Source organism: Chenopodium quinoa, unplaced genomic scaffold (assembly GCF_001683475.1).
Source record: "Chenopodium quinoa cultivar QQ74 unplaced genomic scaffold, ASM168347v1, whole genome shotgun sequence".
Classification (NCBI taxonomy): Eukaryota; Viridiplantae; Streptophyta; class Magnoliopsida; order Caryophyllales; family Amaranthaceae; genus Chenopodium; species Chenopodium quinoa.
This window is the reverse complement of record NW_018744460.1, coordinates 408,318-424,576: the sequence shown is the minus strand read 5'-3', so window position 1 is coordinate 424,576 and position 16,259 is coordinate 408,318. Positions and strand designations below refer to the sequence as shown.

Below are 16,259 nucleotides of genomic sequence, written 5' to 3'. Positions count from 1 at the left end.
TGTAGCATGTAGTTAGGTCATGTACTACTACTACTACTAAACTATTTAACACCTCCCTAAAAACCCAGAAAACACATACTTAAATCAATTTCTTCCATTAGTAACGTAACAAAACATGTTAGAATGCTTCCAACATTAATGGTTATGACATATCTTCGTAGAATTGGGGTGCGGTGATTGACCTTTTGTGCATTTACATCAACTTCTTTTATACAACAATCTTAACAAGCTAAACTATATAAAATTTATACTAAAGGCTTTAATTATATTTAGAAAAATGATACTCTGTATGTAAATTTCATAAATTTGCAAATAACAAAACTAACCAAAAATGAAAATAATCAAACATTAATCAGAGTACTTGATTTTGACATTGATTTTGAAGTTATATCGATTTAAAATATATTTAACGCGTATACTTTATTTCTCTAAGAACTGAACTTATATAATTACCCTTGTATATAAGTGTGTTTTATTTATTTTTCTATTATTTAATTTAATACTTCGCATGAGATTTCATTTTTACTTTAAATGAGATAGATTCATTTTTTTAGTCACAAATCAGTCAAGCTATCAAAGAAAATGTTTGATAGTGATTAGTGGCAGGGGAAGATAAGATAATACCAATCATAATTAATCTCCAATTAAATCAAGCAAGTTAAGCTTAAATCAATTCCGTTTGTATCTATTCACATATATTTATTGTGATCACCAAGACATAAAATTACAAGTCCAATCAATTAAACTAAAATCATATCATATAAATTACATTTCCTACTAGCACACAAGTGAAAAGAGTGAATAACAAACCCATTAGTATCCAAATTGATTAACCCCAAAATAACTTGAATAATTGACACTAACAACCCATACTAAAACATCTAAGGAAAAAGACAAACCATATTACAAAAACTATACCCCACTTTACATTTTTTTTCAATTTCTCACTCTTTTTTGTCTTTTTACTTCTGCTTTCTTTTCTTTCCTCTTCCACGTTCTTCCACTCTAGTACAGTTTCTTTCTCCTTTCCATTTTTTCGTCAAATATATTACACTCTTTCACTCCACCCCTTTTCTTCACGGACTTCCTCTTTCTTTCAATCAATCAATCACTTTCATTTTTATTTGTGTTTCTTCTGATCTGGTTGATTATTTTCAAATAATTTTCTTAATCGTAATTTGATTGAATCTCAATTTGATTTCTGGGATTGATGCTCTTCAGCTCGAATGTAAGATGATGAATGGCAATTTTGTGAATAAATCGAGTAAATCGGGGTATTTTGGGCAGATATTCGAGATGTTTTTTCGGCCATTGATCCACTCTCCTGCTAGATCTTCGATCGTTGTTTTCTTGTTTCTCTCTCTTCTCGTCGGTGCTTTCCTCTCTACTCGTCTCCTTGATTACTCTGTAAGTCTTTCTTTTTCTTTTTATTTTTATCTGTTTTGATTAAAAACGTTTTTGTTTGGCGGATTTTAGTGCGAAATTTTAATTAAATTACTCTGTCAAAAAACATTTAAATTACTCTGTATGATTTTTATTTATTTTTTTAATGTAGAAAGATATATTATGAAAAGTTGATATTTCTTTAAAAAAAAACTTGATAATAGTAATACTATAATATGTAATCCCGAACATGTAAATGTTGCAATTAATAAAAAACGGGAGTAGTTTTCGTATTTGTTTACTTTGTATTAAAATTGTAGTTTTCGTACAAGTGTGTTAGTAAACATAATGTTGGAAAAACCTGAAATTGGATTGGAAGAAGAATCTGGAGTTGCGTTTTAAAGAAGTTGCACCCAAAACGGTGTGAACTAGTGACTGTAGAGGTTAAACGACGTCGTATAAAAATTTAGAATTTTTTAATTTTAAAAATAGGAAGGAGTACTTTTTTTAGGGAAGAGAGAGAAGAATGTGGTGAGGGAAGAAGATGGCCGAGATCTGCTGCGTGGAGTAGGTTACTGGGGTCCACAATGAGGAACTCAATGAAACACGTGGACAAATAGTGTGGATCTTCCAATTTTTTTTAAAAAACTTAATTAGCTAGTTTGACTCCACGTGGACTCATAGTTATTACCCCTTTGTTGTTTTGTACTGCGTTAAACGGTAATAAACCAATTACGGAGTACCAAACTACCAAACACTCAACACACTAGCATGCGTAACATTGTAGTACGGGTAGAAGTTATTAAATGCATTGATGTAGACGGGTCGAGGTGTTAATTTGGGTCATCGATCAGGTTTGGGTTAAAGCATTTTGGATTGGGTTACTTTAGTCTAGGTTGGGTTGTTTCGGGTACCAAACACCTCTAAAACGAGAATCACGGGATTGATGAAAGTTACTCGTATGTTAGCGTGAATGCAAACTAATAAAAGTTGAATTTTTCTTACCTACTCCATATTTTTTAAGACAACATTACTCGTAGGTTAGTACGAGTACAATCTAAATCACTACGAAAATTGGACTGGTGTAAGTTATGTAATGCAATGACGTAAATGAGATTAGTTAAATTACTTGTTGGTTAGTATGAGTACATACTAAAGCACCCATGTGTATTTTGCAAAAATTGCATTTCATGAGGGTGTATTAGGAAGTACAGTGGTTGGTTATTTTTTTTATTCCCTACATTTCTTAATTGATTTCTTGTTCACAGATTCCCAAAGTTTTGTATTTTTATTATTTCCTGACAATCTAGTGAAAGTAGTGATCCAAAAGACCCTCAATTATTAATAATGCTTCCACATCTTTTTTAACTATATTTGATAGTCAAATATAGTAATGACATTTGATAATCTAGTGCTCTAAAGATCTGGACAATTATTTTCTTAGTTAGAGTGTGATGTCATGAACCGATGGAGGCCATGTACTGTGCAGTGTGCACAGATCATTGACTCTAGAACTCATACATAACGACATTATCTTGAAATTTCCAGTATTAGTAGCGTATTTTTGAGAGAAAATGGAATAGTTTACGCATGATTAGCACATAAACAAGATGTCTGAAACAGTGTCGGTTTATTTTACTCTGATTAATTTGTATTTTAAACTTTACTTAACATGGGGTGGTTTATGGTTAACACTTTCTAGATTTGGAACATGGTACTGTATGACTATTGTTTCATGCTTCTTGTGTGAAGTACATATAAAAGACAAAATCAATGCAAATGTATGTAAGCTCTGATTTAGAATTGTCCCTTGTTTGTGTCCTGGTAAACCAACACTATTTAACGTATTCAAGTAATTGAATAAATACAAATTAACTCACTCTATTGCTAGTCTATAAGTAGCCAAGATTGGAGCTCTAAACATGACTGGATTGATTGGATTCCTTGCATTCCCAAAAACCTAAAAGCGATAAAAGAACTCAAAGAATTAATATTTGCAAAGGTCAATTAGAATTATAAATAGTGTTCATAGCTTACCTTTTGTGCATACCATATGGTACCTAATCATCTTCATCCAACAGTAACTTCATCACATTTATATGATATAAATGCCACGAATTAGCTTCCGCTGTGAATCCCCTATCACAAACTAGAAATATGTTAAGTGGCTGTAAATCTGTAACTGATTGTCTGATGGTACAAGTTGCATTTCATTTTATACATATTTTGATAAACAAGAATTGTAGTGTCAATCTGTAAAACTAAAAGTTGGTGTTGAAGATGGAGATTTCGCATATTATAGTTATTCATGAACCTCATTTTTCCCACTTGGAATGTATGAATATTGAATTCAAGTGCCATGGTGCAAGGCCCCCTAAGGGCCTAAGCTAACATATGGAAAAGCCTTCACTCCTGTTGAAGATAAATTATTTGTTGATGTCCAATTCATCAAACTAGTTGCAGTGAGTCCAGTGACTAGTGTATATTTCTTCGTAAATGAAAGTTCTGCTAATGTTACTATATGCACTAGCTTGGTGATGGTTTTCTAATCTAATTATGGTTGATATTTTTCTCATTCTGAACTTACCCAGTATCTTACTGTTAACATGTATCTTATCTTGGTTTTGATTGCAGTCTAATGTTGAAAGATCCACGCAGCAAGCTTTTTCATCTGTCATTTCAAGTAGTCAGATGGCAACATCAGATACTTCACAATATACCAACTCTAACAACACGACCTCTGAGACACCCAAAAAGGCTCACAAAAAAATTGTAATTCCACTTCAATGTTCTGATGATAACATGACACAAACCTGCCCAGCAGGTTATCCTGAAAAACTAGAGTTGGATCCTGATGCTCCTCCTCCTCCCACATGCCCTGAATACTTTCGATGGATATATGAAGATCTTCGGCCTTGGCAGAAGGACGGTATAACAAGAGATATGGTGGAGGCAGCTAAAAGAACTGCCAATTTCAGATTGGTGATATCTAGTGGAAAGGCCTATGTTGAGAGATATCAAAAGTCATGGCAGACCAGAGATGTTTTCACCCTCTGGGGAATTTTACAGCTGTTAAGGAGGTACCCTGGTAGAGTGCCAGATTTAGAGCTCATGTTTGATTGTGTTGACTGGCCAGTAATAGCTAAACGCTTTCATCATCCCAATAATGGGGCTCCTCCTCCGCTGTTTCGTTATTGCGGAGATGATAGAACATGGGACATCGTATTCCCTGATTGGTCCTTTTGGGGATGGTAAGTTTACAAATTTTCCATAGCTGCTTATGTTGCTATAATACAAGCTTGCGATTCAATATAGAAGTTACTTTCCATGTGGTGAATATATGTTCTCTGACTTTTTATTTTGAGTTGGAAACCTTTTTCACTTCCTGAGGGATTGGGCAGGATGGCTGTATTACTTGACCTTGACCTAATTTATGATGCTCAATAACACATTCCCAGAGCCTAATGGCTTCACCTTGGCAAACATTAATATCTTTGTCATTACATCTTTATATTTTAAACCACCTTAGGTTGGTACCTGCTGCATACTTTCATTAGACTCTTTTACAGCTATATTGCATTATGTAAGGTCTACAATCATGCAATTATTTATCTTGTTACCTTCTCAACACTTTGCTGCGGCCAATTAGGTTGCCTCTGGTTCAATTAGTATTTGGTTCAATGTTCATTTTTCAAGATAAATTAAATAGATGATGAAATTTTCTTGTACAATCCAGTTCTAACATCAAGAAATTTTCTTAGTATTTGGTGAAACTTAGCAGTAATGCTTTTTAGAGTGATACTGGCTGATTAGCCATATCCTAGTTTCACTAATATATTTCAATCCTCATATAAGCATAACAGCTGCCAGTTTGCTGCTGATACACAAGAAATGTGGGTAGCCAGAAATCCAGAATTGCAGTAACAATTTCATATCTTAATTATTTCACATGAAATTTAGTACTGAACATTATCTGTACGTAGGGCCGAGATTCACATGAAGCCATGGGAGTTTTTATCGAAGGACCTAGAAGAAGGAAACAAGAGAATGAAGTTTGAGGAGAGAGAGCCTTATGCTTTCTGGAAAGGAAATCCCTTTGTTGCTCCACACAGGATGGACCTTCTCAAGTGTAATGTCACTGACAGGCAGGACTGGAATGCTCGCTTGTATATACAGGTAAAACATTTCCAATGTCTTGTTCTTTCTAGGAGCTGTAAGTTTCTTTCACTATTCCACACTAGCAATTACTCCGAGTTATTACTGATTCTTGGTGCCTAGTGCTAGTTTTGATAATTGTATCATAGGATAGCTTTCTATAGTGGTAATAGGATTTTAATCTTACTTCTCAACCAGTCAGAATGGGAATTAACATCCTACTGACAATTTTCCATAAAAACAAATGTGCAGGATTGGGGTAAAGAAGCACAACAAGGATTTAAACAGTCAGACTTGGCAAGCCAATGCGTAGACAGGTACATGCCATGCATATTTCATGAGTGATTTCCTAGCTTCTCAGAATGATCTTGCTTTACTAGAATCTACTATCTTCAAATTTGGTGAATATCTTGTATGTCTTGACTAGATACAAGATCTACATTGAAGGATCAGCATGGTCAGTCAGCGAGAAGTATATCCTCGCATGTGATTCTGTTGCTTTGATAATGAAGCCACTGTACTATGACTTCTTCTCGAGAAGTTTGATGCCTTTGGAGCACTATTGGCCTATCAGTGTGGACGACAAGTGTAGGTCTATTAAGTTCGCTGTTGAATGGGGGAATAATCACATGCAAAAGGTAAACCTTCTATACAAAGTTCTATTAATTTCTTGGCCTTTGATGTGGACTTTCAAACTTAATATAAATGGCAGAGTTGGTGTCTATGTGATAGGAGTCAGAAATGTTGCACAAGGGGGATCTCGTTGAGCAGAGTAATTAGATAGAAAGATAGTGGAGTCGGGGAGATGTGTGCGTGTCCTCCAAGCATATTAAAAGAACCTTGAACAACAGTCTTAACATAATTTTCATTTCCAATATTGGTAAACTCATAGGAAAGTTTGTCAATTGACTTGGATTATTATGCAGAGTTGTGCAACAATATACACTACTCCCTAGACCTGGGACTTACGTTAACCATCTAAGATACCTAAAACTGCTAGAGCTGACAAAGATAGGAAAGAATGTTTCATAATACAACTAGAAAATCTGTAATCACAATATATTCTCTTTACGTACCTGTTACACTATGCAAGATGATGTACCAAAGGTCATTAGCAACCCCACTTTTTTTTTTTTTTTTTTATTCTTTTTATTATTTTTAATTATTTATTATTATTATTATTATTATTATTATTATTATTATTTTTTATCATTAGTGTTCCATCTTGATGTAGGGAGCATAACTATTGTATCTTACACAAAATTCAGAAATTGTCATTGCTTGATGAAACTGAGACCTTAAACATGGATCAAATACTCATCTGAGTAATTCTTGCAACTAACAGTTCAGCTTTTGTTATTAACTACTAGAATTCAACTAGGAGCAAAGACTGCTAATTGCTTAAGCAGACTTCGCTACTTTCTTAATCCTGATATCACGTTCTCCCCCCAAAAAAACTAATGTATCAGTCTTTAGTGAGGTTGTCATGTGCTGCAATGAATTTGGATGAAAATGCATTAGTTTAAACCTCGAAATCTGTTTAATTAATGTTTCATGTATTTATCAGGCCCAGGCCATTGGGAAGACTGCCAGCAATTTCATTCTAGAAGATTTGAAGATGGACTATGTATATGATTACATGTTGCATCTGCTTACTGAATATTCTAAGCTCTTAAAATTCAAGCCCACAATATCCAAAAATGCTGTCGAGCTTTGTTCAGAGACTATGGCGTGCCCTGCAGTGGGATCAGAGAAGAAGTTTATGATGCAATCTCTGGTGAAGGGTCCTTCAGATACAGCTCCATGCAGCATGCCGCCCCCTTATGACCTGGCTGCTCTTCAAGGTTTTCTGAGGAAAAAAACCAATGCAGTGAAACAGGTAGAAAAGTGGGAGAAAGATTACTGGTCTAATCGAACTCAACAGCAATAGATAGGTCTTTACGCTTTAGATAGGTAAAAAGAAAATCATAAAAGTTCTTGTTATTTATTAGACCAAGCGCTTTATGCTCAAATTTTTTGTTATTATTATCATCGGAGTGTATTTACAGACTATACACGACACTAGATAGATATATGTAGAGATTTTAGTGAGACTGGAAATTTTATTCCTCCATATTATTCTTCCTACCTATATAAAATGATTCAACGAATCAGATGATACACTCAGATGTACATAACTTTAGCTTATTACGAAATGTAGGTAAAATAAAAGTAGAAATTATGATTTTATTTTTATTTTTATTTTTTTTGTATTCAAATTTGGATGGTACGCCAGAAGGTTTTAGATGAGAAAGTTATATGGACATACATAAATACATAATACAGAAATAGTTGATATTCAAAGTGCCTAAGTAAAGAAGTTTGTTTAATACTTGTATGACTAATTTGTGTTATTTTCTTTTTTGTGGTGTAAACCTTTAGTTATTCACACACTATAAAAGAAAGATTGATGTTCATGGTATGCATTAAACATGACACTTGCACCAAAAAAATGAATTAAATATGACACAACCTAACAAGAAAAATACTCGGCACATCATAAGCCTAGGTTAGGAATGGTATTGTGCATGTAGGGTTGTAACCCATGCCTAATCCACATTTGTTTTGGATATGCTTGGTAAGACATAGACCAACATGAATACATGATAAACTATAGTAAGGCAAGTGAAATTTGACTTAACCATGCAAATATAATACTACATGACCCGATAATAAGTGGACCTCAATCGTGCCTAATTCATTTTTTAATACTGTAATTCAACACGTCAAGTGGCTAGTTGAATAGCTGATTAGGCTAAATTGATGCGAGGTCGACAAGTCACAACCATCTTTATTACACCTACTCGTATCATATGACATATGCTCGTAAAAAATAGGGAATAAAAACCAAAAAGGTAAAGCAGGATAACAGAATCGGTCCATCACTTCCTTTTCGGGTAGACCCGGTCCATTACTTTTCATCACTCGCAACTCTCACAATAGCACTACAACAGCACTGCTTCAATTTTGTTTCCCTGAAAAAGAGTAGGGTTCATAAAAACCACTAATTTTCTCCGTTGCTCAACATCCTGCAAAAAGATGAGAAATTTAGCAAAATCTCTGCAAATTTCATCAAATCTATGGCGTTCTTCAATAACCCACAAACCATTATCTTCATCTTCAACCTTCTTATCTTCTTCAGAACCCTTAATTACCCAGGAACCAGTCTCAGAATCTTCATCATTAAACCAATCCCAAATCTCAAATGATTTAAACGAGGCTAATTCCCAAATACCCATCTCACAAAATCATCAAAATCCCACAAATCTTTCTCAGTCTGATGATGCAACTGAATTATTGAGCTCAAAGGACCAACCCTCTGCAATGTCATACTACAAATGGGCTGAAAATCAACCTGGTTTTGGTGATGGGGTTGAGTCTTTCTGTTTATTGCTGCACAATTTGAGGGGTTTAAAGTTTCAGCAATCGGCGGTGAAAGAATTGGTTTCAGCCCCGAAATTTCCTGATGCTACTACTATGATTCAAGGCCTCAATGATTGCTCCAAAAGGTTTGATTTCGAATTAGATTCGCGAGATTTTAATTACTTGCTATTTGGATATCTTGCAACTGATAGATTTGATGATGCAATTAGTTGTTTTAATTGGATGCTTGATAATAACATTGATGTGTGGGTGTCATATGTGAATGATATTATTCAAGTGTTAGTGTTTCAGAAGAATATGATGAAAGAAGCTAGGGAGTTGTATGATAAGTTGTGTTGTAGAGGTTTTGTTGGGAATAATGCTACTGTTCGTTTGATGATGAGGGCTTGCTTGAAAGATGGGGAGCTGAGTGAGGCGGAGCGATATTTTAGATTAGCAAAGGATAAGGGGGTTGAATTAGATCCGGGCGTGTTTAGTTGTGCTGTTGGAGTTGTTAGTAAGAAACCTGATTGTAATGCAGCTTGTGAGCTGTTGATGAAGATGAAAGAGAAAGGTTTTGTGCCCTCTGCGGGTACCTACAACCAAGCTATTATCGCGTGTGTGAAGCAGCAGAATTTGATGGAAGCTTTGAGACTGAAAGATGAAATGATGTCAGATGGAAAACCGATGAATTTGGTCGTTGCTACGAACTTGATAAAGGGGTATTGTTTATCGGGTGATTTGGAGAGTGCTTTAGGCTTGTTTGCTAAATTAGCTGAGCATGAACTTACACCAAATATAGCCACTTATTCAGTTATAATTGATGGATGTTGTATGAAGGGGGATATGGAGAAAGCATCTGAGCTTTTTGATCAAATGACTGAAAAGGGTATCAAACCCAGTGTCTATAATATTAATTCATTGATTAAAGGGTTTCTGAAAGGTCGGTTATTGGAGAAAGCCTATGATACGATTAACAAGGCGGCTGAATCTGGTTTGGCTGATGGATCCACATTTAACATATTAGTATCTTGGCTTTGTAGAGATGACAAGGTGGATGAAGCTCAAAAGATTTGGGATAAGATGATAAGATGTGGAATCAGACCTAATGTAGTTAATTATAACAACCTAATTTATGGTTATTGTAAGATAGGAAACGCCGCTATGGCACATAGCATGTATGTTGAGATGATTGCTAAGGGTGTGAAACCCAATGCTATCACCTTAACAATATTAATAAGCTGGTATTTCAAGAAAGGCGAGGTAGAGAAAGCTTTGAAGTTGTTTGATGAGAGGGTGCACCTAAGGATTGATTGTACAGATTACACTTACAATACTGTTATTGATGGATTGTGCAAACATGGCCAAACATCGTATGCGAGGAATCTACTAGAGAATTTTATAAAGAAAGATAATTTCATACCATCTTGCATGACTTACAATATGGTTATTGATGGATTATTGAAGGAAGGTGATCTGGATTCTGCATTTTCTGTTTATAATGAGATGAGCGAGAAAGGAGTCTACCCAACTGTTTTCACATACACAATTCTAATTAATGCATGCTGCAAGAGCAATAATTTTGATCTTGCTTTGAAAATGCTCAATGAGATGATAAGCAAGGGTCTTAAATTGGATATTACCGCATATGGCACACTTATTGACGCTTTTTGCAAAAGAAGGGACATGAAGAGTGCGTGTAAACTTTTTGATGAATTTTGTGAAGCAGGGTTGTCTCCAAACATATATATTTATACTTCCATGATCAGTGGTTATAGAAATATAAATAACATTGAAGCGGCTCTCTCGTTTCATAAGAAAATGACTGAACAAGGGATATTTTGTGATTTGAAAACATACACCACTTTAATAGATGGACTTCTGAAGGAAGATAAATTGCAATCAGCTTTAGAATTCTATGCTGAGATGGTAGCAGAAGGCATCATGCCTGATGAAATCACTTACACAGTTTTGGTGAATGGCCTGTGTAAGAAAGGCAAGCTGGAAAATGCACGTGAATTTTTCAAAGAGATGGAAGAAAAGGGAGCGACTCCTAACTCCCTTATGTATAATGCTTTGGTTGCCGGGTATTTTAAAGAGGGTAATTTGCCTGAAGCTTTCAAAATGTACGATGAAATGCTCGAGAGAGGTCTTAGTCCAGATAGAATGACTCTTGATTTTCTCATGAACGCAAATTTCAAACCAAGTTACCAATTATCAAAGACTTCAATTTCTTAGCCGTCAGACATACCTATATTCTGCAAAGAGGCCATGTGGTCTGCTTTGCATGAGCTTTTTGGAGACTTTGCAGACAGGTAATGTGCTTGAATATTCTGCTTACTATTATTAGCCTTGCATTTTAGCATCATTGCATTACTAGTGTAATAATAAAAATTTTGCATAAGGGTAAATTACTAAATAGGAGGTTGAACAAAATAGCTACTGTTTGTCAATTGTTTCAATAAATCCTATTATTATATTGATGCTAGACTGTACAATTACCCAGGTATATCTTTTCCACCATGGGTGGAGGGAATGCCATTTTTCGAGCTCTGTGTCATAGCTGCTCTAGAAAAGTCTAAAGCCTCGCGGTTAGAGTTGATTTTTTACTGGTTATTAGGAAGTGTCATTTTATATATTTTTATGGGTGTGAGGATTGTGCAACTCTTAGATTATCTCTGTCATTTAGGATCTCCATCGTATCTTATTTGATTATAATGATGAAGATATAGTGTTGATTCAAATTTTAAGGCAGATTGTGTTCACTTTTTCAAAGGTTTCCTGCTCCTATTACTAATTCTTCACTACTCTGCTGACTTCTGTATATTGTAATCAAAGGCAATTCTATTATGTGTGCTAGTCTAATCTGCTTACATATGAATGAATTAATTACTTGAATTGCATAGACTATGAAGACAAATCTAGACATGTTATTTTTAAGTCCCTACAATTACATGTACGATTTCTTAGCTAATAGCTACGAATTGATTTATTTAAAAAATAACATGCCAGATTCATGCTTAGTAAGCTGTTCGTCAGGCTTGCATACACAGGTGCTGCTGACTCAAATTCCCATTTTGTTGCTCAGTGCATAATTGTTCAGCCTGGATCCTGTACTAGAATCTTTCAGTCGAATCTTTCTGAGCCCATCTGTTAAGGGTTATTCACGGAATGTTATACAATTTGAGTCCTTAACCCTGGAATATGTGTGCAAATTTACCTGGTTGAAGTATCACCTTCCACCCCTCCTCACTTTTTGTAGCTCCCTCATGTCCAAGTTTTCAGAGCTTTTATGTGAAATCATAATCACTTGTTATAAAAATTCTGCAAGTCTTTTGCTAAATTCCTTTCCAGTTTACATATGATGCACCATCTTAACAATATTAAAATTAATGACCTGTATGCTGACTCTGTAGGAAAAGTAAATTGGAAACTCACATCAGCAAAGTACGAGAAGAATGAAGATGGAGAGATATCACAGAAGTTTACACTCCCATCAGCTTGATCAAGCACAAGTAATTGACTAACCGGAGAATCAGACTACTATAAAAAGATATGGGCATGCTTTGTTTTGTCTGGCAGACAGCTATCTTCATTAAGTGAGGTGCGATGTTTATGTTTTGTCTGCCTTTTAAGAACTTTCTTCACAAGACATATTTGCTGCTGCATTTGCCTTACAGTTTGACTGCTACTATATGGTCTATTTTTACCTCAGCTTTGAGTTAACATTGGTCAAGGTTATCTAAAAACATAACATGACCAGAATAAAGTAGTTCTTGACTTGGATCCATAAACCTATAGTTAAATAAATTGCCCCATCTCAATTCCAAATTTCTACCCTGATCTGGTTGATTGTGCTGAATTATTGACTAGCTCTGCCGAAGTACTAGTCATTTAGTAGGTACCAACCCTTCTCAAAATAGACACACAAAAGAAACGCTAACAGACCTCAAAATTCATCTTGAAAACAATTGTATGTCATCATGCTGGATGGCGGGGTCAATCGAATCTTACCATCTTCCAGGGGTATAGTTAATCACACTGATTTTGCAATTCAATTTTAATACTATGGAAACTTTCACTTTGGTTTGATATTATGGAAGGAAAGGAACTCTCCCATTTTCCTTCTAAATCTTTCCAACAATGGAGGGATTTGGCTAATTTTAGATGGTAAGTGGTACTATGCTTTACTAGTATTCTTAATTCTGTGAATATACTCGATTACAAGCTGATGAAATGAAGTGTACTTGTTTCAGGTTTCTTCTGGTGGTAAACGACGTTTCTGTTTGGCCTGGTATTATCCTATACTCTATTAGCTGAAGGTGTTACAGGCTCTATATGATTCTCTCTACACCAGAAAATGATTATTAGATAATGCTGGTTAGATATTATTGTAATTACCTGCTGCAAATCTGCAAGTCTTGCGCAGAAAAGTGTACAATGTAAATGATATGAGATATTTGTAATTTCAAAGTTGTGTTCAATTGTTTTACTGTATTGCTGTTCACTTCACTTCTTGTTTCACATACTCCATATAAAGTTTGATTTTTGAGTAAACTTTTTTTTCCATCATAAATTAGTATGTCATTTTGTCCATTCTTCTTATACAAAGGATACATATGAATCATAGATGAATTAAAAACCAAAGCTAATAATAAAAATTAAGATAATAAAAAAGTTGATTAGAAAAAAATTAAAAAAAAGGAATAAAAAAATTAAAAAAAAGGGGGGTATTTAAAACATGTTGTAGGAGGTGGAATTCAGACAAATATGTTAATTTGTCCTTTATTTTTTACTCATGGTCAAAATTGTGCATTGATAAGTGTAATACTGAACATCCCTTTGTCACATTGTCAAGATTATAACAGTTAAGTACAAAATTAAGCTTAGCATTAGGTTCAAAGGTCATTTAACTCTATTTTATATGAGGAAATCCAACTTTCTCACTGTAATAAACTTGAAAATATATTAGCGGGTGTTTTAGTCATTTTACCTTTAAAATAAGGCCCTTTAGCCATGTTCAAGAAAGGAATTGAAGCTTCATAGCCGCTTCAATAGAGATTGGAGCAAGAAGATGAATAAGCTCATGAGCACCGTCAATGGTGAAATCAATAAAGGACGAAAATCACAAACAAACGACAAACACCTTCTCTTTAGGATTAGCTATTATTCCCCTTAGGTTTTTTTTTTTTTTTTTTTTTCTTTAGAATTTGTTGGATTTGGTGTTCTCCGTTGAAGCAACTTAAAGAAGGAAACAAAGAAGATGAGGGTGGGTTGAGATTGGAGGAGAAAGAAGAAGATGAACGAAGGTATAGCTGGGTGAGGAAGGAAGGAAAGAGGAGGAAGAAACCATGATGGTGGATCATGAATTCAGGATCTGAGGGAGGAGGAAGATGAAGATGATATTTTTTTGAAAAAAAAAAAAAATAGAATGTAATAATATTTACAATATTGCCACTGAGATAAATGTATTCGTTTATCTCAACGAGAAACTTTCTCATTTTATATTTGCAACCATAGTTAGGATAGGAAATTAATTAGTGAGAAACCATTCTAATTCACTGTTCTATTTCTCTCCTACTCCTTCCTCTTTTGTGATTTTTTTTTTTTTTTTTTTTTTTGAGCAAATGAATTACAAGGCATTATAAATTTTTGTAAGTTACAAATGAGATGGAGAGTTTTGAATTTGTGACCTATCATACACATACCCTCAATACTAACCACTATCCTTTGGTTGCAAATTGTCATTCTGCCTCCTTTTTTTGTCACATTTTTTTTTATATATATTTGATCAGTTGATCTTATTGTTGTTCCTTTTGTGATTCACTCTTCTAAACTCTATCTTATTTTCCTTGTTGATCTCAAATATAAATTACACTGTCATAAAATAAAGTAATATGGCCTCATTTGCATTACCTTCTTGTTATAGGAAGCAAACGCATAAGTCAAATTATCATGATAGTGAGAGTGAAGGGATAACTCAAGTAATTAGAGTTTCTTTCCTGGTTTTTAAGGGTTTCTTAGATCGATTCTCATCATCCGCCCTTGTGGCTCTTCAAACACACACACACAAAAAAAAAAAAAAAAAAAAAAAAAAAAAATCATGATAGTTGTAGCAGCTTGTAGCTTCATTTATAGAGTAGAGTTATGCCATTTTATTTCTAGGTTAGAACAAATAGGAATTCAATACAAAAGAGAATATATAACAGCAAATTTTTGGTGCAACAGGCCACATCGTGTGGCAGGGGTTACTCGAGTTATTCAGTCAGGGTTACTCGAGTTATTCGGTCAGGGGTTACTTGAGAGGTTCGGATAAGGGTTACTTGAGGGGTTCACTCGGTCAAGGGTTACTTGAGGGGTTACTCGGTCAGGGGTTACTCGAGTTACTCGGTCAAGGGTTACTCGAGTTACTCGGTCAGGGGTTACTCGGTCATGAGTTACACGATTTACTCGGTTAGGGGTTACTCGAGTTACTCGGTTAGGGGTTATTTAAGGAGTTCGGTCAGGGGTTACTCGAGTAATTTGGTCAGGGGTTACTTAAGGAGTTCGGTCAGGGGTTACTTAAGGGTTCAGTCAGGGGTTACTTGAGGGGTTACTCAGTTAGGGGTTACTTGAGGGGTTTGGTCATGGGTTACTTGAGGGGTTACTCGGTTAGGGGTTACTTGAGGGGTTACTCGGTCAGGAGTAACTTAAGCCCGAGTAACTTGAGTAACCCCGACAACTTGAGTAACCCTTGACCAAGTAACTTGAGTAACCCCGACAACTTGAGTAACCCTTGACCGAGTAACTTGAGTAACCCAACAACTCGAGTAACCCATGACCGAGAAACTCGAGTAACCCCGGAAACTCGAGTAACCCCTAACCGAGTAACTCAAGTAACCCCGGAAACTCGAGTAACCCCTAATCGAGTAAGTCAAGTAACCCCTACCGTACGGTACAGCAGGCCGCGCACAACAAATTGTGAATATATAATAACAAAGGAAACAATTTTTTTTAAAAAAAAATAAAATAAAAATTAACTTGCACCTTAAACGCCTCATCCAAGAAATAAAGAATAATTTCATACAAATCAAAATTTTATACTCATTTGTCACAATTAACAACTTAAATACCAATATGACAGAATGTTAAATTTATACCGATTTGATTAATTGACTAATCAAATGCATACTTTTTTTGCAATTTATATGCCACTATGAAAGCTTTATACCGATTCAATTAATCGATCAATCGGATGTGTACTATTTTTTGCCAATTCATTTAGTGCTTTTGTTTTGGCTAGCCGTGCAAGTGAATTTGGCTTAAAAAAAAAAAAGTAG

At 34.9% G+C, this 16,259-nt stretch overlaps 2 protein-coding genes across 4 annotated transcripts; both read left to right on the top strand.

The window, feature by feature from the left end:
• Positions 1 to 827: 827 nt before the first annotated feature.
• On the top strand, positions 828 to 7,779 carry LOC110697058 (O-glucosyltransferase rumi homolog). Its single transcript, XM_021874396.1, has 6 exons — positions 828 to 1,407; positions 4,018 to 4,634; positions 5,367 to 5,559; positions 5,791 to 5,855; positions 5,966 to 6,176; positions 7,106 to 7,779. The coding sequence occupies exons 1-6, from the start codon at positions 1,234 to 1,236 to the stop codon at positions 7,466 to 7,468; spliced, it is 1,623 nt and encodes a 540-aa protein (XP_021730088.1). The 5' UTR covers positions 828 to 1,233; the 3' UTR covers positions 7,469 to 7,779.
• Positions 7,780 to 8,363: 584 nt separating this feature from the next.
• Positions 8,364 to 13,509, top strand: LOC110697057 (pentatricopeptide repeat-containing protein At3g54980, mitochondrial-like). 3 transcript variants are annotated; one of them, XM_021874395.1, is made up of 3 exons: positions 8,364 to 11,255; positions 12,357 to 12,544; positions 13,197 to 13,509. In XM_021874395.1, exon 1 carries the CDS (start codon positions 8,617 to 8,619, stop codon positions 11,176 to 11,178), a length of 2,562 nt encoding a protein of 853 aa, XP_021730087.1. In that variant the 5' UTR covers positions 8,364 to 8,616; the 3' UTR covers positions 11,179 to 11,255; positions 12,357 to 12,544; positions 13,197 to 13,509. The 3 variants fall into 3 exon arrangements, with proteins under 3 accessions (XP_021730087.1, XP_021730086.1, XP_021730085.1); XM_021874394.1 differs by having other exon boundaries at positions 12,357 to 13,110; XM_021874393.1 differs by having other exon boundaries at positions 12,357 to 13,509.
• The last annotated feature ends 2,750 nt before the right edge of the window (positions 13,510 to 16,259 follow it).

Coding starts and splice junctions, on each gene's coding strand:
- LOC110697058 (XM_021874396.1), top strand. CDS start 1,234: ATGATGAATGGCAATTTTGTGAATAAATCGAGTAAATCGGGGTATTTT. Junction 5,560..5,790: donor ATGCTCGCTTGTATATACAG/GTAAAACATTTC, acceptor ACAAATGTGCAG/GATTGGGGTAAAGAAGCACA. Junction 5,856..5,965: donor GCAAGCCAATGCGTAGACAG/GTACATGCCATG, acceptor TGTCTTGACTAG/ATACAAGATCTACATTGAAG.
- LOC110697057 (XM_021874395.1), top strand. CDS start 8,617: ATGAGAAATTTAGCAAAATCTCTGCAAATTTCATCAAATCTATGGCGT.